Source organism: Leptidea sinapis, chromosome 12 (genome assembly GCF_905404315.1).
Source record: "Leptidea sinapis chromosome 12, ilLepSina1.1, whole genome shotgun sequence".
NCBI classification, from domain to species: Eukaryota; Metazoa; Arthropoda; class Insecta; order Lepidoptera; family Pieridae; genus Leptidea; species Leptidea sinapis.
Window position 1 is genome coordinate 2950272 of NC_066276.1, and position 27500 is coordinate 2977771.

Consider the following 27500-nt stretch of genomic DNA (forward strand, 5'->3'; position numbering starts at 1 on the left):
TGTCGATGTCCATTTCGGCGATCACCTTCGCCGCGGGTTGCTCACCGGGGCTAGGGCAGCCCCTCTTCATGTCCTGCGACACAGAGTTCAATACACTAATTAATACACTGCTTCGAAACCGTTAAAAAGCGCGCCAAAGGGGCGCGTGTAGTTAATAATAAAAGAAATTGCGATGATAATAATTCCACAAAAACCAGCGCGCAAACACTTCTCGTCCGTTCAAGCGCAGGTAGCGGAATTCAAAAAAAACAAAAACCAAAACCATGGAACAGTCTGTCCAGTGGTATTTATACAGGTCAGTGGGTGGCGCCGTATGGTCTATGACCCTTGCCTGGCCAAGTTGATAAAAATAAGTAAAAATATTTAAATTTGACAGTTTTTATAACCTTATGGTTACGATGGCAGCATGGCTCTGCCTTTGTTTTTGCCAATAACGGAAAGAAGAAAAAAAAAATATAACTATGTCAGAATGACATTGACATTGATAAAGTTTATATATGTCAAATGTCAATGTCATTCTCACATGGTCGAGTCTCGATCTCGATGTTTTGATTTCCATAATATGTATTATGATTCTCACTAAATATAAAATATATTTGTGTTCTTTTATAAGTTAATACTTTGTGTTTATTATTTATTTTATAATACGGTTCGCAACGTAGTAAATTATGGTGGAAAAAGATTGGGTAAAATGTTCACCGGTGCTCTCTAAACCCGTTCTTAACTGTATACAAAAACAAGGGTTTAAAAACATGACACCGATTCAGGCTGCTGTAATACCATTATTGCTCTCTTGCAAGGATGTAGTGGCTGAAGCTGTGACCGGCTCTGGTAAAACATTAGCGTTTGTTGTGCCTATGCTCGAAATGCTAATGAAAAAAGACAAAGACTATCCTCTTCGGAAGGATTTTGTTTATGCTGTTATAATATCACCAACTAGAGAACTGGCTTCGCAAATATTCAAGGTATGGTTATATTCTAAAATCTTATTTATATACTTCAACTACCTACATTCATTGTTTTTGATACTAGTGTAGTCTACAGTCACTTGATTGTATACTGATTACATATTTTTTAATATTGAATTCAGTACTTGTTAAAAAGAGCTCCTGTTTCGCAGTAAAACTCCTTTATTAGGTATGTTTTGTGTACAGGTTTGGCGGGTTTCTATGTCCAGCCCAGCTCCTTCCAGAAGTTTGGAACCTTCTTGGGAGGTTCACAGATTTCTTGCAACCTCATATTTTCAAGATTTTTTGCATATTGCTTGGCTATTCCTGTACATTTCAGGATTTCCATGAGTGAGCATATTTTTCACTAGAAATTATGAGAAATGTATAAGGATGTTTATTGTTTAAAGGTAATAGAACAATTTCTCCAAGAGTCAGAACTATCACATATAACATTATGTCAGCTAGTGGGTGGAAGACCAGTGGAGGTAGATGCTGCAAGCTTTAAAAAAGGGGCTCAGATCGCAGTATGCACTCCTGGAAGACTACAAGATCTTCTAGCAGAAAGAAAACAGCTTAATTTGCCAGCTAGAATTAAGGACCTGGTATGTTATATTGTTTATTGCAATTGTATTAAGTTGATGTTTGATATCCACACAAGTTTTTTTTATGGAAGAGGAGAAATGGAGAAGAGAATCAAGCAAATGGGTAACCCGATGTTTATCGCCAACGAGGGAAGGATACCAACAAACTTGGATATCCTCTACTGCATTTTTAAGGAACTTTTTGCTATGCATAACCAAACAATGGAATGTGTTTCCTTATGCAGTGTTTCCAATATAATATGAGAGAAAATGTGAGAGAGAGAATGTGTAAAACATATGCTTCATTGTAGTTCTCTTTTATACAAAATACCTGAAGCCTATAATGACTAACTTACAATTATGGTTTACAATTAAAAAATAACTTTCTGTCCCCATCACAACACACATGGTTTTGAACAAACCCAGTTTGTTGTTCATTCTTACTACTTTGGTTGTAAGGAATGGCTTTAAAATTTTTTTGGTAAATCCTATACAAACAAGGTTTATGTATTGTTCTGGTAACACATCCAAAAGGAGATACATCTATTGATCTCTAACATCAAAAAGCTGATATCATCATAGCCACAATATCATTGACTGCGATTGACTTATAAGAATTTTTGATTACTTATAATAAATTAATTTTTTCAAGTATTACCAAAGAATATAATATAATAGCACAAGTATGAAAGTCTGCCTTTCTTTCTATCGCGTGACTTGCGTATCTTGAAAAACAATAAGAATTTTGTTAGAAAATTAAAATCTATTTTCAGCGCCTTTCATGGTCCAATTGTAACCTACCACCTAGGGTGGTACCTGACTTACATAGTTATAAATTTTTTAGAAAACATAGACTTAGCGCTCATAGTTTCCTGGGATAGCGCCAGATCGCCTTGCATTTAATTAGATATCTATCGCCAATTGTTGTAGTATCCAATTTCTGATTGCTTTATCAATTTATGATACATTTATTAAATCATTTAATAAAAATCTGATGACTTAAACTGTTAATTGAATGTGGTGCGTTGAATCTATTGATCTCTAACATCAAAAAGCTGACATCATCATAGCCTCTATACAGATTGTGTGAAGGCGTCCATAGAGCGTAACGAAGGCTCCAAAGTATTTGCATGAGATTTGTCAATTGGGCACAGCCAACTGACGAAGCTGAAGACGATTCTTCTAAATCCGAACTTTTGAGGGAGGTGGAGAAGTTCTACGGACTGTTATACACGACCACACAGGCGCCTGTTACCAACAAGGCTGAAGACCTAAGAGCCAAATTAACCCGACACTATACCGTAGATATCCCAGACGTCAGCCTGTACGAGATTAGTATGGCCCCTAAAACAGCTTAAAAACAGCAAGGTGATGGAATTACAACTGAGCTTCTGAGAGCTGGTGGTACCCATGTATTTAAGAGCCTCCAGAAACTATTAAATTCCGTCATGCTCGAGGACAAAACCCCGCAAGCATGGCGCAGAAGTATAGTGGTGCTGTTCTTCAAAAAGGGCGATAAAATGCTTCTGAAGAACTATAGGCCCATATCACTTCTGAGCCATGTATATAAGCTGTTTTCTAGGGTTATCACGAATGATCTCGTGCGCAGGCTTGGCGACTTCCAGCCTCCCTAACAAGCCGGATTCCGAAAAGGCTTTAGCAACATAGACCACATACATTTATTTTATATTTTTCAGGAACTTTTAATTTTAGATGAAGCAGATCGTCTTCTAGATCTTGGATTCAGCTCTACACTAACAACCATCTTACAATATCTTCCAAGACAGAGACGAACGGGACTATTCTCGGCTACACAGACTAAAGAGTTGCAGGATTTAGTGCGAGCTGGCTTGCGAAACCCAGTCCTAATAAGTGTTAAAGAAAAATCAACTATCAGTACACCAGTGTCACTAGAAAATTATTACATAATAGTAGAGCCCCAAGATAAGTTTCTTTTGCTGTTAAACTTCATTCGAAATAGGCGGATGTTGAAAGGACTGTTCTTTTTGCCGACTTGTGCGTGCGTCGATTATTGGGCCGACGTGTTGCCAGTGTTTCTGCCAGATTTGAAAATATTCGCAATACACGGCAAAATGAAGCATAAGAGAGGAAAGATATTGGAGAAGTTTCGAGCTGCTGACAGTACAATATTGTTGTGTACAGATCTAATGTCAAGGTATGTTTTGCTAGTAATTATTTTGTATTTTTTTATAGATGAAAGTAAAGGACGAGACGAGCAGGACGTTCAGCTGATGGTAATTGATACGCCCTACCCATTACAATGCAGTGCCGCTAAGGATTCTTGAAAAACCCAAAAATTCTGAGCGACACTACAATTGCGCTCGTCACCTTGAGACATAAGATGTTTAGTCTCATTTGCCCAGTAATTTCACTAGCTACGGCGCCCTTCAGACCGAAACACAGTAATGTTTACACATTACTGCTTCACGGTAGAAATAGGCGCCGTTGTGGTACCCATAATCTAGCCGGTTTCCTGTGCAAAGGAGCCTCTCAATTGTAAAACTGGTGGTTGTTTTCATGTGATGCTTTTTTCGCATATCCACTTGAGTTATTTCTTTTTAATGTTGTGAAGATGTTGGTGGCTAATATCAACTGATATTGCCTTTAAATAAGTGATTGTAAAATCTAAATATGCACGTACATAATATACAGAATTTGCCATCATGTAACATTGGTCCAATTCTAAATAAATATTTATAATAATTTTGTCTGGAAAGAAAAAGTTTTATGAGTAATTTGTCTGTGTAACACTCGACAATTATTATATTAATAATTACAGTTGTCTTTGTTATATAATACACTAATAAACTAAATAATAATAAGAATAATCTTATATCTCAAACCCTCTCTTCTTAAAACCCTGTCTGAAAAATTATCATTTGTTTTTTACCTATAGCATACAATGGAATTTTTCATGTTATTTTTATTGTTTTTGGCAAATGTATTTGAGTGAGATGACTTTCTTTCACATACAATCTAACTAGCAATGAGCTTCCTTCTGCGGTGTTTCCAAGCGATAGTAAGAGAAGCCAGGGGAAATAACCCAATAATAGATATATAGATTATTAAATCACTTAGATTTAGACGTGAGAAGAACGGACGCAAGAAACATCTTTTTTTATCTATAATAGCGTTAGGGATAATTTTGAAAATTAAGATAATGCCCATGTCGCACCGATTCCCGTAACAGTTGGGAACTGTACTCTCGCAATTGTTGACGAGTACATCTTGGATAAATAATCCATTTGGGCCGGTCCAATTTCGGGAAATAGATCACTCGTCGAATCCAATTCGAATGGGCAGCGTTTCTCCGTCAAATCTTCGCGTCCAAAATACCACAATGTCTGAAGACGAAGGTTTTTAACCAAGGTGTGTTGCCAGTGATGATACGGATCGCAGACGTGGTCGCTAACTATGGGCCTTATGAGGAAGCTCAGTGTCGCTCAGCGGGCAATGGAGAGGGCTATGCTCGAAGTTTCCCTGCGAGATCGAATCAGAAATGAGGAGATTCGTAGGAGAACCAAAGCTACCGACATAGTCCAGATGGTTGCGAAATTGAAGTGGCAGTTGGCAGGGCACATAGCTTGACGGACAGATGGCCGTTGGGGCAGTAAACTCATTAAATGGCGGACACGTACTGGAAGACGTAGTGTCGGTAGGCCCCTACAAGATGGACCAACGATCTGGTCAAGATCGCCGGAATAGGTTGAATGAGGGCAGCGCAGGCCCGATCGTCATGGCGATCTTTGGGGGGCCTTGGAGTCCGGCAGAGGACGTCTTTCGGCTGAAATGATGATGATGATGAAGAATATAGATCTTTGTCGTTATTATATTTACTTGATATTGTTGCTTAGGGGGTTAGATATACCGGAGGTGGAATGGGTGATACAATGGGAGCCCCCCAGTAACCCGGCAGCGCTGGTACACCGCGTGGGGCGCACGGCGCGGGGTGGAGCGGCCGGGTGCTCGCTGCTGCCGCTGCTTCCCAGCGAGGACAGTTACGTTGCCTTCATCAAAGCCAACCAGCAGGTGGAGCTGGCAGACTGGCGCAGTTCTAACGACGAGATCAAGATTAGCGATAAGTTGAGGAAGAAGGTAATTAAACATAATAAAATTAAAAACGCATTGTCGCTGGTGCAGCAACTTGAAAGTGGGCTTAGCGTTGCTTCGTACGACTTAGCTACTTGGAACTCTTCCAGATAGATGGATAGATATTTCCGAGATTTGCCTTCGCAACACCACGATCCAGTCTTCCAGTCTGCTCATTTATACCATCCGTGTGTGTGTGTGTGTCACCAGTCACTGAACTCCTCTGAAACTGTTCTCGAATTTTGAAGAAACTATGTGGGTTTAATTAATCCCGATAATGGTACTGATTTGCAATTGGACCACGCAGGTAGCGTTGCGATTGACTTTTAAGAATTATTGATTACAATAAATACATTTTTCTAACTTGGATTTATTTATTAAAGTATTACCAAAGAATATATTATAATAGTACAAGTACGGAGTCCCACCCGGCAAAATCAATTTAAGAAATAGGGACTCTTGCGGTCATACAATAATTTTTGTCATAAAACTAAAAGGCTATTCTAATTTATTTAAGTACGTGTCTTATATAGACCACACCTTACTTGCTACTATTGGTCTAACTAACTCCAACATACTATCTTCTTTATTTCGTACTTTTGTCCACTAAACCGTTTTCAAATTCATTATATTTTATGATTGTGAGTGATTGAGGCGATTTTGGTAATTTTTCTGCAACACGATAAGACTTCTATTAAGTTGTTCTGTTTAGACGAAAGAACGTTTAGAATCGTTGGTAATTATGATTTTGTTAAAGAGCCACCATCGCGAACATTGGATCCCCTGTCCGTTCGTCTATCAATTTATTTTTGCATCTTTTTATTGCGCATTCTCTTGTTATTTAACAAAAGTAGGTATTTAATAGGTCGTTATGTACCAACGTAGAACAAATATCTTGTACGATGTTACGAAACCTTTCGTTTGCAAGTAGCGATCGCAATTCACTTTTTCGCATTGTTTCAGGTTCTATCAATTCTGCACCAACAACAGATGAAAGACCGCGCTATTTTTGACAAGGCGCAGCGTGCCTTCGTCTCCCACATGCGGGCCTACTCCAAGCACGAATGTAACATTCTGCTGCGGCTCAAGGAGCTGCCCCTGGGCCACATAGCCACCAGCTACGGACTGCTCAAACTCCCGATCATGCCCGAGATCAAACAGGAGCACCAGGGGCAGTTTGTGGGGCCTGATGAGAAGGTCGACTTCAATGCTATCCCGTATAAAGATAAGCAGAAGGAGACAAGTCGGCTGTTGAAATTAGAGGAATACAAAAAGACGGGGGTTTGGCCTTCGAAGAAGAAGAAAAAGATGGTACCTACGCTAATATTTACATTTTTGGATAGCAAATAGGCGCCTAGATTGGATAATAGGTACTGATGCAAATGATTTGAGTTTTCTTGAGTGTTAATTCTGCCAATATTTGTCTTTAAACAAATCGACACGTGTTTCGCCTCTACACGTGTTTCGCCTCTACACGAGGCATCCTAAGAACGTGTTGTTTCGCCAAAATCTGACGAGGCTGACTAGAGTCGTGTAGAGGGGAAACACGTGTCGATTTGTTTAATGACAAATATTGGCGGAATTATCACTAAAGAAAACTCAAATCATTTGAATAATTATGGATTTCCGCAAAGTAACGCCTATTTCAATAAAAATAGGTACTGAGCTATCATTGGCAAATTGGGTTCGGGTCATTAATATAGTTAGACAATACTTCAGGCCGATCCGCATTCTAACCATTCAAAAGCGCAGGCCGGGCTATAATATGGATTATTGCACTTACCTCCCGTCTGCTGCCACACCAGAATCAGCTAGAAATATTTGACCGCATATAACTGTGAAGGGCTCGATTACTTAGAAAAGCACGCCACAAACTCCTCGGCATCTGAATGTGTGGCGTTCCTCGTTTGCCACGTAAGAACTACCAAATTATGGAATGAGTTTCCTTGCGTGGTGTTTGCGATGAAGACGTCATGTAATAGTTTTATCAAACTGCCTGAAAGAAGTTTCTGTGAATTCTCTAGTGTTGTTACAGATGGTAGGAGGCGGTGATCACTGATCAGGGACGTTCGTTTGTCCCTCCTCTTCCATGAAAATAGAAAATACAAAAATACGTGCAAGTGATTTCGCGTAGGGAAAGGGTGGGGCATTAGCAAAGTAACTCAATAATAGCTTGCGTATAAGTTATGGATAAACCTAGCTTACATTTCCTTTTCATTTTTATTCTGTGATTATAAGTTCCTTTCTGTACTTCCGTTGTCATCATACAGAGGCCAACAAGCCGGTTCTGTCATTGTTGCCGTTACAATATTTTTACTCTGCCTAAAAAAAGTACAGTTAACTCTGTGTCATATTTTTGCTTCTAAATGTTTCTCAACACCACAAATTTTTCCATGGCATAGTTGTTACATCCATAAAAGTAAATCAACAAAATTATTAATGGCTGAAACTACAGATTTGCGTCCATAGTAGTCAGTTCCAAGAAAACCTAAATTATTACTCATTATAACATATACATTATAACATATCCTCACGACACAGATAAATTATTCTTATTCTAAAAAAAAACATTACGGGGGTAGATCGTGAGTACAATTTTTGGGCAGAGATCAGCTGGACATAGATGATTCAACTTTGTGGCTGTGCGACCCTAAAAATTCACAACAAATGCGCTCTTGTGGATTAAAGTGTGCCGGTGATATCAGAAATTCGGCTGCTGGTGTTATCCGAAATGATCCGAATAAAATACGAAAATTATCCTTTGATATATTATGTGGTAGACGATGCAGAGAGAATCCACATCGCTTCGTAACGCCAAAGTATCCGCCGACCGGAGATGTCTTGATTATTACGGAGTGTGGTGGTGATTAGGTGTTCCACCTTTATTTTATCCACTTATATTTGAAAATCTTAAACAGTGCTTCTAAAAACTTAATAAATAATATAGTGTATACTATAATCTTAAATGTTGATTTTTTTTATTTTCAGAGCAAAACACAACCTTGGGAGCAGACAAAGATAAACAAACAAGAGAAGAAAGAAAGACGGATTAAAAGAAAAGATCAAAAACAAAAAATGGCTGCGGCGGGAAAAGCTAAGAAGAGGAAGACTGTGACGCAAGAGGAGTTGGTTGAATTGGCAGCAGATGTGGCGCTGATAAAGAAATTAAAGAAGCGAAAGATTACTGATGAGCAGTTCGATAAAAAGTTTAATGTTGAGGAATAAATTATTATTATATTGTTAAAGTGAATTTTATATTGTGTTCGGTGACTTACTTCTCACAGATAATGTACTACTAATTATTCCCACATCAAATCACTAAATAATAAACAAAGTTCTCCGCCGCGTCTGTTCGCAATAAACTTAAAAACCACTGCACCGATTTTCAAGCTGTATTTACCAATGGATAGTATGATTTTCGAGGAAGGTTTTAGTATATAATTTGTTAAGTTTTTGTACACGTTAACGATATTTGTTGGAGGTGTCTGAAAAAAATAAGCCGTCTGGGAGCTTTCAACGAAAACGCTGCCTAAAATGTAAACCCTTTGAGATATAATAAAATAATGTATTTTATTTAAGTCTACAGAAAAGTCCGCGTAGCATATGTCTATCGCTTAAAGATAATATTCTATATCCATGTTAATACTTTAAAAAGTTGGCAAACATAAAGCGGTAATGTAAAAGCTGTTTACACAACGTAACATACGACATCAAATCATTTTCATTTTATTACTAAATATTATAAAATCAATCAGAAATATGTTATTACACATTTCCGATGACATAAGCCTACATTATTTCCAAATATCAAAGAGAATTTAACCACTACGTTCTGCGAATATTTACATATTTTTTTTCTATTGACAGAGCGTCTGCCGGGTCAGCTAGACATCATCATCATCATTTCAGCCGGAAGACGTCCACTGCTGGACAAAGGCCTCCCCCAAATATCGCCGTGACGATCGGTCCTGCGCTGCCCTCATCCATCCTACTCCGGCGATCTTGACCAGATCGTTGGTCCATCTTGTGGGGGGCCTACCAACACTACGCCTTCCGGTACGTGGTCCCATTGGAGGACCTTACTGCCCCAACGGCCATCTGTCCGCCGAGCTATGTGCCCTGCCCACTTCAGTTTCGCAATCATTTGAGCTTTGGTCGGGTTTGGTTCACCTATGGATCTCCTCATTTCTTATTCGATCTCGCAGGGAAACTCCGAGCATAGCCCTCTCCATTGCCCGCTGAGCAACAGCGAGCTTCTTCATAAGGCCCATAGTTAGCGACCACGTCTGTGTTCCGTATGTCATCACTGGCAACACACATTGGTTAAAAAACCTTCATCTTCAGACACTGTGGTATTTTCGACGAGAAGATTTTACGGAGCTTCCCGAACGCTGCCCATACGAGTTGGATTCGACGAGTGACCTCTTTCCCGAAATAATTAGACCTGCCCAATTGGATTATTTGTCCAGGGTAGGCGTACTCGTCAACAATATCGAGAGTACAGTTCCCAACTGTTACGGGAGTAGGTGTGACATGGGCATTAGACATGATCTTCGTCTTGTCGATGTTCATTTTGAGACCTACTCCTTGGGAAGCTGTATTGAGGCCATCGAGCATATGGCTTAAGTTCTCCATGGTCTCTGCCATGATTACGATATCGTCTGCGAATCGAAGGTGAGTGATGTATTCGCTGTTGATATTGATGCCCAGCCCGTTCCAGTCCAGAAGCTAAAAGACATCCTCCAATGCAGCGGTTAACAGCTTCGGCGATATAACATCGCCTTGTCTGACTCCCCGCTGCAGTCGGATAGGCTTCAAGAGCTGATCCTGAAGACGGACTGACATGGTGGCGTTATCATACAAACACTTCAACGCTTCGATATAATGATAATCAATGTGGCACCTCTGAAGAGACTGAAGCACGTATGCTTCGGTCAGCTAGTATTATAATATAAATAGAAATATGATATCATAGTTTTTATAAATAATAAACAATTCTAAAATGTTTACAAGAAGCTTGGCTTATCTGGCAAAGAACTGTACTTGTTTTGGTTTTTTTTTAATTATTTTAAGTATATAATTTTTTGTATATAAGGTTTTTGTTACTTTATAGATATGATATATTACTATACTTTTCTAACCAAACTATCTTGTAATGTTTTCGTGATTTAGAAGCGGGTACTGGATCCGGAACTACTAAAACTGACTGGCAGTAAATTTGGATGAAGTTATTGTTTGGTTCTTTTCGGATAGGGCTTTTCGATTGCTGCAGACTGTTTGTTGCAAATAAAGAACTTTGATAATTACCAGCTTTCATATTACTGTGGTAATGTCTGCCTGTTTTTTGTTTTGCGTTAGTTAGAAGCTTCTGGAATGAATCTGGAACAATCACAAGCATTTACCCTTGAAAATAGGTAACTTCGCTCCCTCGTTTTATCATGACCGTGGCAAAGCTGTGAGCATTAGATTTATCCGTAAATATCATAAATATTAGACGACGATGTGATACATATATATTGTTACTAGTGACGAACCGCTCGTCCCTTGTCTTCTGCACGTGTATTCATGCGTGGTTAAGCATACGTACGCAATGGTAGTTTAAGCTAACTTTATGGGAAATGTTTAAAACATGAATACCATTTGATCTCGACCATCTTAAACCCAAACTCATGATTATAAGCTTTATCAAGACCTTTCCAACGGTGTATTATGGTGGTCTGTGCCTATTTGCCTGGCCTGAGTGAACCGATTTTGATGATTCTTTTTTTATTTGAAAGCTGGTGCTTCCCGTGAGTTCTGACCACGGCATCCATAGTATGTGCGCGACAAATGGACGAATAACTCAACATCACGCCAACCAATTTCGATGATTCTTTTTTTATTATAAAGGATATACTCCAAGTGTAGTTTGATGAGAGTTTGGTTACGTTCTGATTGTGGGATCCATGACAAGGCAGAATCTTTATATGCTATTCGGATATTTGAGTCACCTACGGTAATGTCGTTATGGTCAAGTAATGTTTGTAGTCAAGTCAAGTGGCAGAATTGATGTCTGTAATCAAATTGCAATGAGCTTACGTTCGTTGCTGCATTGTAACATAAAAATTGTAATAATTTGATTGACCTTTAGGTTGTCTAATATCTTTCATTTCATTTTGCTTAGGAGAACTCAGATTTTTTGAAGTCGGTTGTTTTTTTGTTAAATAAATGTCATTATAATATATTTTTGTGAAAACGTTATTTTTAATATTTGCATAATTCACTGCCTACTAGTGAATCGTTTCGTATACTGTCGCACCCATAACACACTGACAGCTCAAAGTCATAATGAGCCACACACATATCACCTTCACAGCTTTTGGTACAAAGAGTATCTGCCTTATTACTGTAATCTGTGGGCCTAATGAACAAATAATACCAACAATGAAAATAGTAAAATATACATTTATTTCAGCTCAATCTCATACCTGCAACATTTGAGTATTTATCTACACAACAAGGCACTTTATTACATTTTAAATTCATTTCATTATCAATGACTTTAACGAGACAATGTTTACACAAGTTTAAGTTTATAAAATATATATATCTTAAGTGGAGGGGCTTTGCCACCTTTTGTAACCAGAACCAAAACGTATCAAATTCAATTTACCATCAATCTTGTATCTTATATATGTATCTGACAAATCTTTTTAATTGTCAAGATTTCCGGACACAATCATCAATAATTATGGATACAGCAATAGAACACAAATCCTCTTCATTCATACAAATGTACGGTTGGCGATCATTTTGATAGTAATATTTTTTAAGATTTGTGGTCTTTAGTAACCATAGACCTATCATTTCTAAAAGAACTGATTAAATTGAACTTATATATTTACACATAAGATACTTTAGATGGAACATCTGTTTATCATAAATTTTAAACCAGAGACCGTTCCAACAAGAACAGCTACAACGAAGGTCTGTGTCTCGATGGTTTATCTTGCCTGCCTAAGAAATGTGGTTCATGAAAATTTTGTAATGAATAACCCTAGATATTACACTTTTATTATGATAATTAAATGAATAAAAGGTGTTTAATTGATTAAATGATATTTTTAAATCTCATGTTTAATTTTATTTTACTACTGGAACTCATTGTAGTCATGGTGGTGAATGAATTGTAGTGTATATATATCTCATTTCATATCTTTTTGCTATCAGTAATCAGTCCTTTTTGAATGATAAGTCCATGGTTGTAAGCGAGGCTTAAACGCGAGTGGCGTTTCAATAAACAAAGAATTTGCAATGACCACCTCGCATCGACCACACAGCCCAAAACACATCTAAATGATGTCTATTGCTCATAATATTATATTTGTATAATTCTGAGGTCATATTTCCGCCTTCACATCATAAAGTAAATGTATCAACAACTTTAAAACATATGAAGCACAAATATATAATATAACCACTCTTCAAAACTACATTAGAAATAAGTTGCGTCGTGCTTCGATTATTTCGTACATTTTAAAGAGAACAAGAAAGAAAACAATTATATAGTAAATAAGCTGTCAGAATCTTCGGGAACCAACAGGGTATATGCATAATTGATAATTTTTTAATAAATCATTTGTATGTAGGCAAGTTAGCCCAACGTATGTGAGTGACAATAAAGTCATATACTATGACGTCACATCAAGCGCACCAAAATGGCAGCTAGGTGAACTGTTTTACTTTTGTAGCGTTAAATATTATTATGGACTTTTATAAACTGTTTATAAGTTTAAATATAACACTTTTTAAAGGATTAAAACGCGTGTAAATTGTAACTGTGTTTTTATATTAGATTTTGCGTTAAATGTAACTTTTACGCAAAAATCGAATGTAAAAACACCCGTTTTAATCATTTAAATTATTTTATATTTAGTTTAATTATTTAAACTATTTTTAATTTTATTTTTAGTGTTTTATTGTAACACTCGCGTTAATCAATAAAAATACTTTGTTCAGAAGTTTTAGCACAAGATTCGATCATTGTTACACCTGTAGCACTTTACGTAAATAGAGTTCAACTGGGTTCATCACACCATATTAATAAATCATTTTACATCACAGCGGTATAAAACATGCATAACCCCTATTGGCCCTTGGGCTATGTCGCCGCCTCCAAGTAACAAGGATTGCACCACGTGCACCAAACCATCTAGCACCAATACATAATCATCAAAGCTGGACAAAGGCCTCCCCCAAAGATGCGCTGCCCTCATCCAACGTATTCCAGCGATCTTGACCAGATTGTCGGTACATCTTGTGGGGGGCCTACCAACACTGCGTCTTCCGTTACGTGGTCGCCATTCGAGGACTTTACTGCCCCAACGGCCATCTGTCCGTCTAACTATGTGCCCTGCCCACTCCCACATCAGTTTCGCAATCATTTAGACTATGTCGGTAGCTTTGGTTTTCCTACGGATTTCTGATTCGATCTCGCAGGGAAACTTCGAGCATAGCCCTCTCCATTGACCTCTGAGCGACCATGAGCTTTCTCATAAGGCCCATAGTTAGCGACCACATCTGCGTACCGTAAGTCATCATTGGCAACACACCCTGGTTAAAAACCTTCATCTTCAGACACTGTGGTATTTGGGACGAGAAGATTTTACGAAGCTTCCCGAACGCTGCCCATCCGAGTTGGATTTGACGAGAAAAAACCATTACATAACAATATAAATTTCAATAACAACTTATTCCCAGTAAGCATTAAATGCTAGCATTAAAATCCTGAAGCCGAGATTAGTTTATTCTACTTAATATTACACAGTTCATATCCAAAGAGCTAAATAAAAAAGATTAACAATACAACTTATATCTTAAACTACAAAACTTGACATTTCATCGTTGTCACAAGACTAACAAAAGTGCTGAAAGAAGTGAACAGGACATTGAAAGCGAATAGAATACATTGAGATGTTATTTTAAATATAGCATAAATCTATTCCTATTCACCACATTCAAAATATATTTATATTATCAAAGGGAGGGAAGACACTCAATACAGACTGGAAAGATATTATAATTATACTAACCAAACATTTTAACATCACTGCACTATGTTGACTCTAACGATTTAAACTAGCCTATATTTTATACAAGGACACTAAGCACCCTTCTTACATTACGATACTTAACAGACTTGCCTTCCCAAATCGGAAGTGCCCCAGGGCACTAGATTTCTCAGATACACCAAAACCGAGAGTGCCATACGGCACACTATTCCCTCACTAAGTTGTGACCCTTATTTTTTTATAAGATGGTTAATTTTGCGTGATCTTATAGCTTGTTTCAATAGATTTCTGATACATTCAGTCAAATCATCCTAATTATAAGCAATCAATTGCTTTACTTTTAAGAGAGTTTAAGAGTAAGAGAGGTAAGTGTTTCCCGGAACGGAAAGTCTAGTGTAACAAAATAGTATATATAAAAATATTGTTGAAAAACAAATTCCTTGTTTGTATAACTTTTAATAGCCTGCATTTTAAAGAACAGAAATTAAAATAGTAGTTATATGTGACCTGAAACACTTTGTACTGTAAATATAAATGATAACACTTTTATTTTTAGCCTCGACTAGCAAACAAGTATATGGTCTGCGCCTAAAACATTCTATCTATCCTTGCGGTAATCGTAATGTATGAAGGGCCTTATAGTCCGGGTATGTAACAATTACTTTACGGGCTATAAACACATTCACACGATTTGTGCGTTCTATTTGACGACTATTTTCATTTTTAATTCTGAAAACTGAGCATGTCTTTCCTAACCAGCTAGCACAGTGGACAGTCAATAAGTTTTGGCTTTCATAGAAACGGAGTTGGTTCTGCTAATTTGTGTATCTTTCTGATGAATACAAAGTTCCTTGTGATCTACAACTAAATATTGAAGATATCTCATAAAATTGCGAAATAGAATTAATAACCAAAGAGGATGTAAATACTACATAATAACAACGGGACTGCCTATGTAAAATTTAAATTTAATTTAGTATGTGCAGTAATTTGACATAAAATTGAAATAGTTATTACAAAATGGTGACAAGGTATAATCCGGCTAAGTTTGACAGCGAAGAGTTTCTTAAAACGTAGTGGATTCCAGCTATCTCCATTCCTTACAAGATTACATTCGTTATCTGTTAATCACTGCACGCTTCAATCGAGTAACTCGCTTTTTTCTTAGAGAATTTCGCTAGGCAATTATTAACAACCGCGTCATTTGATTATAATTATAATAAGCGATTACTAGACTTTTTTAAACGTAATTATTGATTATATTAAATCGCTGTTGTTCTGTGATCGGAATGAGCAGAAGGCCGGCCGGATAATTTGCGATATTTATCAAAAAGATGTCAGTCTGAACGGATTATAAAATTGACAATGGAGTCGCGAATCGCGATACATCATATTATACACACAACACTCTGCTCTGTGCCTGTTATTGTTAAAAAAAAGAAAAACGACATAAAAGTCAATTTTTTATATAAAAGGTATCAAAATGTAACAGTACTATTCTTATACACAAAGAAACACAAAATACGCTTCACCAATAGCTCATATGAATATTCGAAATATTTGGCACTTCAAGACGTACATAGAAAATGTATAATGACATTAATTTACCACGAAGCGAGGACATAATAAAACTATGTTTCCATATAAGTTTATAATAGCGCTATAAATATAGTTTTAGTTTAGATATCTTCAAGTATTATAGAAAACGAAACCTCAAATCCATATCTAACTAACTGATCATATAACTATTGTATCAGCCGCGCCAAGATTCGTGGTAACATTAAATCGTAAAACTATAACTCATATCTACCCTCACAAATATAAATTTTACAATAAGTACATATAGCTCGTTATTTCCTGCGCTTACGCGTTAAAATTATTAGCAATAGAAAACAAAATAATACAAAAATAACTCAAGCTTCACATAAAAAAGCCGCGCAATAATTTACATAAAAATAACTTACGGTTACACGTTATAGCCTCACACACAGCCAGCCAAAGCTATGGCATGATATTTATTTAGATAATTATGGTTTGTTCATTTTTAAATAATTCATTGAAGTGAAACTTCTTTTGAATCGTTGTGATTTGATACTCCATGAAACGAAATAGACGACAGCGACACAAACGGGTAGATGTATAGGATTCAGCCGACGAGAGAGTGAGATAGGAAACATTTTACACTAAAGGCGATCATATTGATGAAGGGATTGTCTTATGTATGACGCGAGTATACCTATATTCTGACGTCATGCGTCGACGTATTACTACATAGACACCAGGAGAATATGGTAGTGGTAATAGTAATGTCTTTCATAGCGGTTGAAATCATGTGTCATCCTAGCAACATGTGCCAGGACTTCATATACAGTTTAGAGGTAAATTTTTTATCGGATACAGCGATTACGTTGATTGAGTTTTTGGACGCAATTAAATTTGAAAATGTGCAGCAGTCGCACTGTCACAAGATCAAAAACAGTAATTGATGCAGTATTCAAAAGATATATTGACCATATTAATTCCAAAGTATTTATTTCATTCTTTAGTTACCTTAAGCCTCTTGTATCCAAAATGTAAGCTATGTATCTGAATAAATCTATGTAATATATACGAATAAAATGTACAACAATTATCAAACTTTGTATCATATCTTGAAAACAAAATTTTTGAAAGTTTCACTTCTACCACGCGTGAATTGCACGCATTAGCTGCCTAGTGGCACGAAATATCATGCCATTATAAGCCATTGGTATGTATCGGCTCTAACACGAGCATTTCTTATAAACTATACCATACACTGCCTTGTCATGATTTTACAATTACATACAAATGAACATCTAAAAATACGCCATCTTACAATTATAAAATATTAAAAATTATATTAAAACGATAGTCGTGTTATAATACTAATTGAGACTATAATACTAATGCTGTCAAGACAATGACAGCGCCTCTGTCAAATGCCAATCTGACATGACTAGCTGTCAAAACACTGTCGAAGTGTGATCAAATCACACACATCTGAAGGTTAATTAAAAAGCAATATTGGCATAGGCAGATAATATATAAAACTGTGTGGCACCGTTACACCAATAGCCAAACATAAAAGTTATTGCATGATTCTCAATATTTGAGATTAACATATTTCATTAGTTTATATATACATTATACATGCTAATATTTTTTTAATAAATGACATTGAAAGGTAAGATACCATATTGTGGTTGTTGTTTACATTGTCATACAACAACAGTCTATAATAAATGACCAAAATAGTTAATATTCTATAGCTCATTTACTCCAGTCACATTTTGCTTAAACACTAAAAAGAAAATACAGTTAAATACATAAGAGATAAAATAATATTGCGACTTATTATCATCGTACTCCTAAAATAAATTACTTTTTTTTACTTCAAATCTCCAAAATATTATTGTAAATGATAATAGATTTATAAAATTCATTACACTATTCAAAAATCTCTAAAATAAATTTTGTCCAGGCAATGCGTCCTCCCTTTCGCACCTTTGCAAACACATCTTAAAAAGACAGAGACCAATTGATGTTTAAATACTGAAGCTACGATTAAATCACTTACCAACTATTGACTATCTATTTATATGTAGTGCAAGTCAATATAATAATGATTTTTCGGGATAAGGTTTTTTTGTTAAATAATGTATCGATTGTTTATAAAATAAAGATAAAATTCAAATAAAAACAAGGATATTACAACAAATAGAAAAATATTTCCTAAATAGCAAAGATAGTGAAAATTGAAAGCAAGCTACTAACTTGAGACCTAGAAATGGTGTAGTCACAGTCTCTTTCTTGGAGTATTTGTTGTTGCTCAGTTAACTCAGTTTGTGGTCGGATGAGTTGCCAGAAGTAACTGATGTATACCATCCACCGCTGCCGTTACTCAAATTGCATAACTTTAACTATACTCTACGGGTCTCAAGGTATCGCGCTCGGGCTGGAAATGAAAATCTAAAACTACCCTCGAAAAATCATTAAATAAGACTTCAGGTCAGGGGGTTCAGACTTCGTCCGGCGCCATGCCGTCGTCGTGGTTGTGATCGGGCGTGGTGGAGGTGACGGGCGTGCTCGCGGTAACAGGCGTACTCGCGGGCGTCAGCACGGTCACGGGAGACGGCTCGGGAGGCACCAGGCTCGCCTTCACGGTCGCCTCGAGCGCTCGGATGCGGTTCTCCTGCTTCACTATCACTGATTTCAACTTGCGTATCTCTTCTACTAGATCAGACATCTGTTTCTCCTGAAATGGACAGCCAACATAATAATTAAATACTGTATCTATATCGTTGTCTGTTGAAATTATGAAAAGAAAATAAAATTACACAACAAAATGGAATAACTATGCAAAACGATATGATATTTTCATATGCGTGAAGTTGCGTAGGTGAGTTGCCCCGCTTCGTGTTGTGTTGTGTAGACGCGTTTTAAATACAATATATTATATACATATAGGAAACATGTTCATGCTCTTCAGGGTCTTCCCTGCAACACGTGTATGCAGAGACTGTGTATTAAGCCACTAGACCGTCACTGGAAGCTTATTATTAAGATTTTATGAGAGATTTCTACCAGTTTTCATACTATTTTTCTACCCATTTTCCGTTTTTAGTGGTGACACCTGGCAAACCCGCGCCATGGTACTTCATTGGCGTTTCGTTATCCGTCGAAGCAGCTTGTGAGCAGCAGAAGCACTGAATCTTTCACGGTTGCTCTTAAAATTATACACCAATATAATTAATACTTATAAAATTGTGATGTTAACAAAGTGTTATTTGCGAAAATCTATAAGTGATTTTATCTTTTTTCTAAGGATACACTAGTTAACGAATTTCCTGTTCGTATCCTTTGTAAATGTAAGCTGGTCATTCATAATATAATCATATTGTACTGTATTATGTGATATAGCATAACGACATCGTAGTCAGATATTATATACTTATTAATTAATAATGAAAACATTATTTTCTGAAATAGTGGTTAATTGAATGACATATGACGGAAGTCAAACAGGGGTAACTAAGTAAGCTATGACAACAATGACATTTAATTCGTGAATTTGTTATGATCATGTATAATTTTGATTGCAAATGATATAATCTACCGGTTTGTAGCGGGATAATGTATGAAATATAAAGAATTAAAGAATTAATTTTTGTAGAATGGAAGATATTTCGGCTTTGATTTCCGAGCCGCAAGCGGTTGCGGGTCCGAGCGTAGGCAAAGTGGTTCAACGAGCACCAGCAGCTACTCGAATTCCTCAGCCGAAAGCAATAAAACGCCTTCTAAAAAGCGATCACGCCGCCATTGCCGTAAGAAATCTAAGCACCCCACCGTCGATCCCAGGATGGAGAAGCTAATTCTGGATATGGGTGAGCTACAAAGTGTTATTTCGAATTTTATTAGTGTGAATTCGGGTAACTTTGTTACAACTGGTCGCGATGACGTGTCTATTCACCCTGGAGTTAGTGGAGAACTCTGTAACAATCAACCTATACCACCGACGAGCTTGTTTCTGATATTAGAAGTGTGAATCAACGTGGGGCCTTTACTTTTAACATTATAACAAAATTAAGTATCCAGTTGTACCAAATACGCCCAAAATTTTTTTGAAGATGCTGATCGATGTGCAGCGGCTAGGTAGTACCACGTGGTCAGATGTAAGATACGCTGATACACAAAAAGCATAATATAACCATACTTCAGGTTTCATAGACTTGGAAACAAACGACGAGGTAAATACATGTGACACCTTACGTCACCTAGGCAATGCTGAAAGAGCCTATGCAGCGGTAACATACTGCATATTAAAACAAAAAGAAGCCTTGCAAGAAAGCATTCGAAGCCTTATTTCTTGGGCTAAGGATACGGAAACTAATTATGTTAATCTGAGTGAAAAGATTGATGAGCTTTTCCACAGAGATGAATTGCACAAAGTTTCATCTGGTCGTTTACAATTAGTTTGTGGGCATCGAGCTGAAGCTCTTGAAATGCTATGCGAGGCAATTACGAGTCAAGTTCGAGACCCGTTGGTAAAAGCATCACTAAATCGGATTCCCCCTTCAATTACACACATATTTGAGGCTTAACGATTTACGGCTACTTTGGAAAAAGTGGGAGGAGTTCGAAAGGGTTTTTCGCTTCCAAAAACTGAGGGCTATTCCCAAAGTAAATCCAATTGTTTTAATAGCCGCCCCACGCGGGAGCTCGGCATACGGAGACAAACAGTTCCATCGCGTGGAACTCAGCATATCTTTCGAGAATCGGGTGTATCAGCAGCTAGAAATGTCGGTAACAACCCACCCTCGCGGGGTGGATATAATCATGCCTACTATTCAAGTAGAGGTCAATCCGCAAATGTACCAGAACATCAACCTTTTAGAGGAAAGAGCTCTTTTCACAACCTAGGCTCGCGGCTCAATTGTGAAGGATACCAAGGACACACTCATGCTCTCAAAAATATAAAGTTGCATCAGAAACGGTACAGACAAACTCGAAGCCATTTCGAGCGGGTCAATTAGCGCACTACCACTCAACAATGGAAAACAAATGGGAGCATCAAAAATAGTTTTAAAATTAATTCGATACCATTTTTTAAGAAACCCCCTCTTTATTATCCCAATGTAAAAAGAGGCCCATTTCACACTCCAATCACGAAGGAAATGTCATTTATTATAGAAAACATGAAAAAGCAAGGAGTATTAAAAGTAGCGACAAACACACTAAGCTTCATATCTCCACTATTTCTGCCAGCCAGGCCTGTTTTAACTTAAAAGCGCTAAACGACTATTTATTGACAGAACTGTTCCAAATAATAAATATGTACAGGATCCCAGATTTTTTACAACCCCACGACTGGCTGTGCAAGATAGACTTGTCCCAGGCCTACTTTCATCTGAACATAAAAAAGTCACACCGGCGTTTTCTAAGCCTTCTATACAACCAAGAGCTCTCCTAGAAATGACATGCCTACCGTTCGTGTTAAGCACAGCTCCCATGACCTTCTCGACACTTACAAATTGAGTGGCCCAAATGTTGCGAGAACGATGGAAGATACGAATAGTGGTATATCTCGACAATTATCTTCTGGAAAATCAAAAAGTGCACGTGCTTCGCGAGCATGTAAATCTGACATTGGAAGCCTTAAAGAATCTGGGATGGCTAGTAAATTTCAAGGAGACAGTCTTGAACCCCCTAAAAAGCATAATATATTTATGGGTACTATGGGATCCCTGGGGCAACTTTAAATCATTGCCAAGAGAAAAAACGATCGAAATAATCGGAAAAACAGCTCGGACGCTCGAACAACGAATCGGGACCGAAATGGTGGCCATATTAAATGCTCTCGAAAGTCAAGGTCAACTGCTGTACAGTGCGACAACAGAACAGCTGTTGCTTACTTACGCAAAGAAGGAGGCATGAAATCAGAAGCCTTAATGGAACTAACGTAAAAAACTTTTCAGTCTCTGACCAAGGAGAGGACCAGCACCAGATACACATGAGTATTCACTATATCCCGGGCAAGTTCAACAGTCATGCCGACAATTCTGTCCCATCATCACCGTCCCCCGGCATGGCACCTCTTATCAGCTTGTACAAACAAAGTATTTGCCAAGTGGGGGACTCCAGTTGTAGACCTGTTTGCGTCGGAGACTGCGCATGTAATCTACAATTATGTGTCACGAGATCTGAAGGATCAGAAATCTCTTTATCACGACGCTTTCAGTACCCCGTGGAACTTTCCACTTGCATGGGTGTTTCCTCCACCGTTCCCAATCGCAAAAGTCTTGACAGAACTGAACCAGTCGAGGGGAATATACTTGCTGATTGTACCTCGTTGGAAACAGTTGTTATGGCACGCAGACCTGAAAGCACGAGCCATATCATCCTCGTTTACCCTAACAAACCTACAGAAGCATTTAGTCGACACGGCGACAGGGCTTCCACCTCCTCGAGTCGAGGAAATGATTTTAGAGGTTTGGAAATGTGGGGGTGGACCGAGGAAGTAGAAATGAGGAACCCAAAACAATTATCATTGCTACAGGAGTTTTTACCTGGCGAAAATCTACTATTAAGACTTATGAGGTAGCTTGGAAACGTTTGGTATCGTGTTCTAATTCGAAACAGATTGATCCCAAAAATCCCACTGGGTCACAACTAGCCCAATTTCTATCGGACCTATGGTTGATTCACAAATTATCATATAATACGATCCTTTTACGCAAATCGGTGGTATGTATATATGGTAAAAAATATTTTAAAATTAATTGAACTAAGGGCTGCAAAACCTATCAGACCACCAGTTTAGGACGTCAGTAGACTTTTGACTTATCTAAAATACTACTCAATAGACTTGAATAGTACATTTAAAATTTCGCATCATACAGCTATTTTATTATTATTATGTTCAGGCAGGCGCATACATGATGTAGCTCTTCTAACAATGGGTGCGTGAGGCAAGCCTTACTCGCCTCACGCACCTGCACGTACTATAATAGCCGGCTGGGTAAAACTTTATGTAAAGCGACAAATATTGTAGCAAGCCAAGGAAGCGTTCGAGCTGCTGTAGCTTCCAAAGGTTGGCTGGAAAATAATTCCCTTGAGGATACATTAGCCCGAGATAATTGGCGATCGGCTAGTACATATCTTTTATAGACGAGAGGAAATGAAAAATAACTATTTTGAAAATAATTACAAAAAATAAACCACTATTATTTGATTTGATTACTTAATAAAAGAAATGTTAAATGTTCTATGAGATGATAAAACGTTCTAATTATGAAATAATTTTTTTTTGTAGAAATTGTTTTCTAATTAGTATCACAATGGCGTTTGCATTTTCAGTATTTCCCTTTTTTAAATAGTGGCAACACCAGGCGATAACAAACATATCTCAATAATAAGCATTCAGTGATGGTCAAGTGGTATAATATCGGCGTTTTACCTGAAATAAAACGCATATTAAACTATTAACCTCACTGGAAGCTTAGTTTCACTCCTGCCTGGTGAAAAAGAGCCAATGAAGTACAATGGTGCTGTACTTAAAACGTACACTCATAAATGGCGCGGGGTTGCCAGTGTCACCACTAAAAACGGAAAGTGGGTAGAAAATAGTAGGAAAACTGGTAGAAATCGACGGAAACGGATGTGCCATCTCAATAATAAGCTACCAGTGAGGTAAGTAGTTTAATATGCGTTTTATTTTAGGTAAAACGCTGCTTGTAAGTAGTCTTAATCCAAACTATTTTTCTATGTCATTTTTTTCGTTTGAGTCCGTTCCTCAATATTGTGACATTCTATATTATCTCCAGTATTAACAACAATTGTCAATTTGGAATGCCTATTGGATAGCCTGTATAAATTATGGTTGCTCACAGTTTAGATTCTCAATTCCGTCCATATTTTGATATATTTCTTTTGTGCGGTAAACGGTTGGACTGATTTTAATGAATCTTTCTGTGTGTCTTCAGGTGGATTCGAAAATTCATAATTGAACTACCTCCTAAGGGGTTAGACCGATTTTGATGATTTTTTTGTGTGTTCCAGTGATTTTGAGATTGGTTTAGATTCTCAATAACGTCCATATAATATAATTCTCCTGCTCATGTGTATGTTAGTGAACTCCTCCTAATGGCTGGACCGATTATTCAAATCTAAGACGTGTGTACAGGACAATGTCTGTCGGGTCCACTAGTATATATATATACTAGCTAACCCGACAGACGTTGTTCTGTATATATTCGGAAACGGCTCCAACGATTTTAATTTGTATATATTTATATACAAGAGTTGCTCGTTTAAAGACATAAGATAACAAGTTCCGGGCACGTACCAGTGCGGCGGTGACGGCGGGGACGGCGGGCGGCGGCGTGGAGGCTGCCGGCGTGCCCGCGTGGCTGTCGGCGCGCGCGGCCGGCGTGGGCGAGCGAGCGTCGTCGTCACGGTCGCGGTCGCGGCGCTCGCGGTCACGGTCGCGGTCGCGGCCCGTGGCCAGCGCGTTGGTCCGCCGGGTGACCGTGAGCTGCGTGGCTCGCCCGCTCACGTACCCTCCCTGCACCACCAGCGCTCGTTCCTGCATACCGTTCAGACCCCGCGTACCCATTACGTCACATTCCTCTATCCTCGACAACCCTAACATCACTGCGCTCAGATATCAACACTACTGTGTTATCAATACAATTACACTCTTTTGCAATCATAATTGATCACACATAGCCTTTTCTGATATGTTATCGAATAGTACTATGGAGATACAGCTTCGAAAGATCATTATCCCGATAATATTGATTAAACCATCTCTGTACTGACATCAAATATTATAAGTGATTTAAGAGTTAACACAAAGGCCAAACGTTAGTAACACACAGAACGGTATTAGTTTAAAACATTTAAAACACACGCTTTACAGGAGAAGAATAGTATTAGAGGAAGCCAACGTAATCAAACGCACTCTGAACGATTGCAAGATGACAAATAGCCACTTAATACGTGCAAAAACTATTAGAATTGGAATGTTAGCAAAGTGAATAATGAGATTTTTTGGTGTCAAATTATGTACCAAGGTTTAAATACCATTAAATAATGACAAAAATGCGGTACTTTTAACGTCATGGCATGATGCGTTAGTAACCGCAAATGACGTCTTATAAAAAGTACCCACGACCATAAATTATGGTATATTTTTATTCAAAGAAAACAGATTTCTCTAGTATTAAAAATCTTAATAAATTTAACGTCACGTACGCTTTATGTACATTCCTAGTTAAATTAAATTGTTATTTGTGAACGATTAACTGGCCATTTGAAAATATATTTCACCAGACAATTTCCATTATTGTCTTTAATTATAAAAAAACACAGTATTTACACACGTTATACGTCAAATATTAACAAAATAATATCTAATGAACGATGAAGTGTTAAAGAAGTAAAAGAAATAATATTCATTGAGAATGACTTAAAATTTTCTGTTACTTCTTTATTTAATATTATTTGTCAAGTGTTAGATGATCACTCATGGATAAAGTAGAACCCTTAAAGGATATTATCAAATCTCTCGCTTTCATAAAATAATGTAGCTAGATTTACATACCAAGGAAAAGATTGCAAACGATCCAATCCATTCTCCTGTAGTATCTGAGACACCACAGGAGCGTTGGAATTATAATTAGAATTGAAAAAGAAATTACTTCTTTTTGAATAAAAACTTATATACACAAAATTGATTTACATAACATCTTATGTAAATGATTGATATATTTTTTTACTATGAATGCGTAATGTGCTAAAGTGAGATGCAATATTACTGTGGCCTTTAATTACACTAGTCCACATGTCACCTGGTGGTACGTCATCACTCTCACACCAAGCCGCGATTTAGAATGACAGTTTATTTTTTAAGGTCTTGTCATATAAAGCGGGATACATTGCGCGAGGAAATTAATTCTACAGTTTAGTTGGAAGTGAAAGAAAAGTTCTAGAAAGTTCCTTAAAAACCTCGCTACACCTCCAAATAGGTTTCTAGCGCGACCAACAGCTCTTTGGAACAGTTCCCGCGGTAAATTCAGTAGAAGACACATAACGAAGCCTACGTATATATTTTTAAGTTGCAAGTTTATGCAAGAGTATATATATATACTCTTGCATAAACTTGCACCTTGCACTTGCTATAATATATACTGAAAACAGTGTTGGAAAAGACACGCTATTAAAACAATAGTTTATAAATATATTAGTAACATTCATCAATTTAAGTTATCACATACCTTTTCTACAAATTATAAAGTTAATTCAACTGCAATTTAAGTAAGTCCCGTTGTGCAGTGCTACTACATCATCGTAAACATCGTGGTTTCTTCAAAGTAAAAATAACAAATTGTATGCCGTAATTATGATGAAATTAAAAGTAATTAGACTGATATGAACAGAACCTTCGATGTTCACAGGTAGATAGATAGCCGATGGTAAGGGACGTAAAATAGGAATAACATAAACAAATCGAACTACATACACAAATATCTTCAATAATGGGAGATGATGTCTAATAAGCATTAGATGTAGGTCCCGTATTAAATGAATGAATAAACACCAAGCACTTATTTAGATCATAGATAATTTATTCGTCTAGATAGAGTCTCTTGCTGTTAGACAACCGATAAAAACAACACAGGTTTAATACTTTACTTGTGTGCGTGACAAGCTACGTCTTACACTCGGGATTTGTAGCACTGCATTGTTCAAAATAATTCTACACTTAAATTTTTTTTCGACGGGGTTGTAAATCGATCTAAATTCTAGACGTATAGATTATCTATGAAATTGAGTCGTATTTCATCTGTATTAGAAATCTGCTCAACGACTGTGATAAAAGCTTTCAACGTCAGATTATTAGTATTTTTACTTAATAGAAGGCACAAAATTATACATACAATATTGCAGTTATACCCACAAGTAATTTAACTTCGTTTAAGTTCTTTACGTTGTGACGTTTTTGTGCAGGATGTCTAGAATATCACCAGCGTAATGTGTAAGGTTTACCTTTAGCAGCCTCGTTCTGGTACCAACTGGTTGGCATTGAGAGAGCTTCGTTGATAAATATCCGAGTTACGACTACTTTGAAAATATATACAGTGCAAAGTCCCCGGCTAATCAGTCGATATTTCTTTTTGATAAATAACGTGTCCCAGTCACTACTCTTGAAAACTCTAAATAAAACCATCCTTTCTGTCTGTCAAGTCTCGTCTGTAGTAGTCACTGTACTGTATTTTCCTTGCTAC

General features: G+C 37.3%; 2 protein-coding genes across 4 annotated transcripts in view; one reads left to right on the plus strand and one right to left on the minus strand.

The window, feature by feature from the left end:
* The first annotated feature begins 528 nt into the window (after positions 1-528).
* On the plus strand, positions 529-8886 carry LOC126967042 (probable ATP-dependent RNA helicase DDX55 homolog). The gene is made up of 6 exons (XM_050811353.1): positions 529-965; positions 1358-1552; positions 3229-3707; positions 5407-5647; positions 6605-6952; positions 8630-8886. Exons 1-6 carry the CDS (start codon positions 669-671, stop codon positions 8864-8866), a joined length of 1797 nt encoding a protein of 598 aa, XP_050667310.1. The 5' UTR covers positions 529-668; the 3' UTR covers positions 8867-8886.
* A 3179-nt stretch (positions 8887-12065) lies between these two features.
* Positions 12066-27500, minus strand: part of LOC126967046 (coronin-6) — a 51089-nt gene continuing 35654 nt past the window's right edge. For 2 of the 3 annotated variants that reach the window (XM_050811370.1, XM_050811369.1), the window contains exons 10-11: positions 24557-24796; positions 12066-18967 (exon numbers count right to left, since the gene is read on the minus strand). In XM_050811370.1, coding sequence (XP_050667327.1) covers positions 18731-18967; positions 24557-24796 — 477 coding nt within the window. In that variant the 3' untranslated portion in view covers positions 12066-18730. The remainder of the gene's footprint in view (positions 18968-24556; positions 24797-27500) is intronic. The other variant, XM_050811371.1, reaches the window with a different exon arrangement.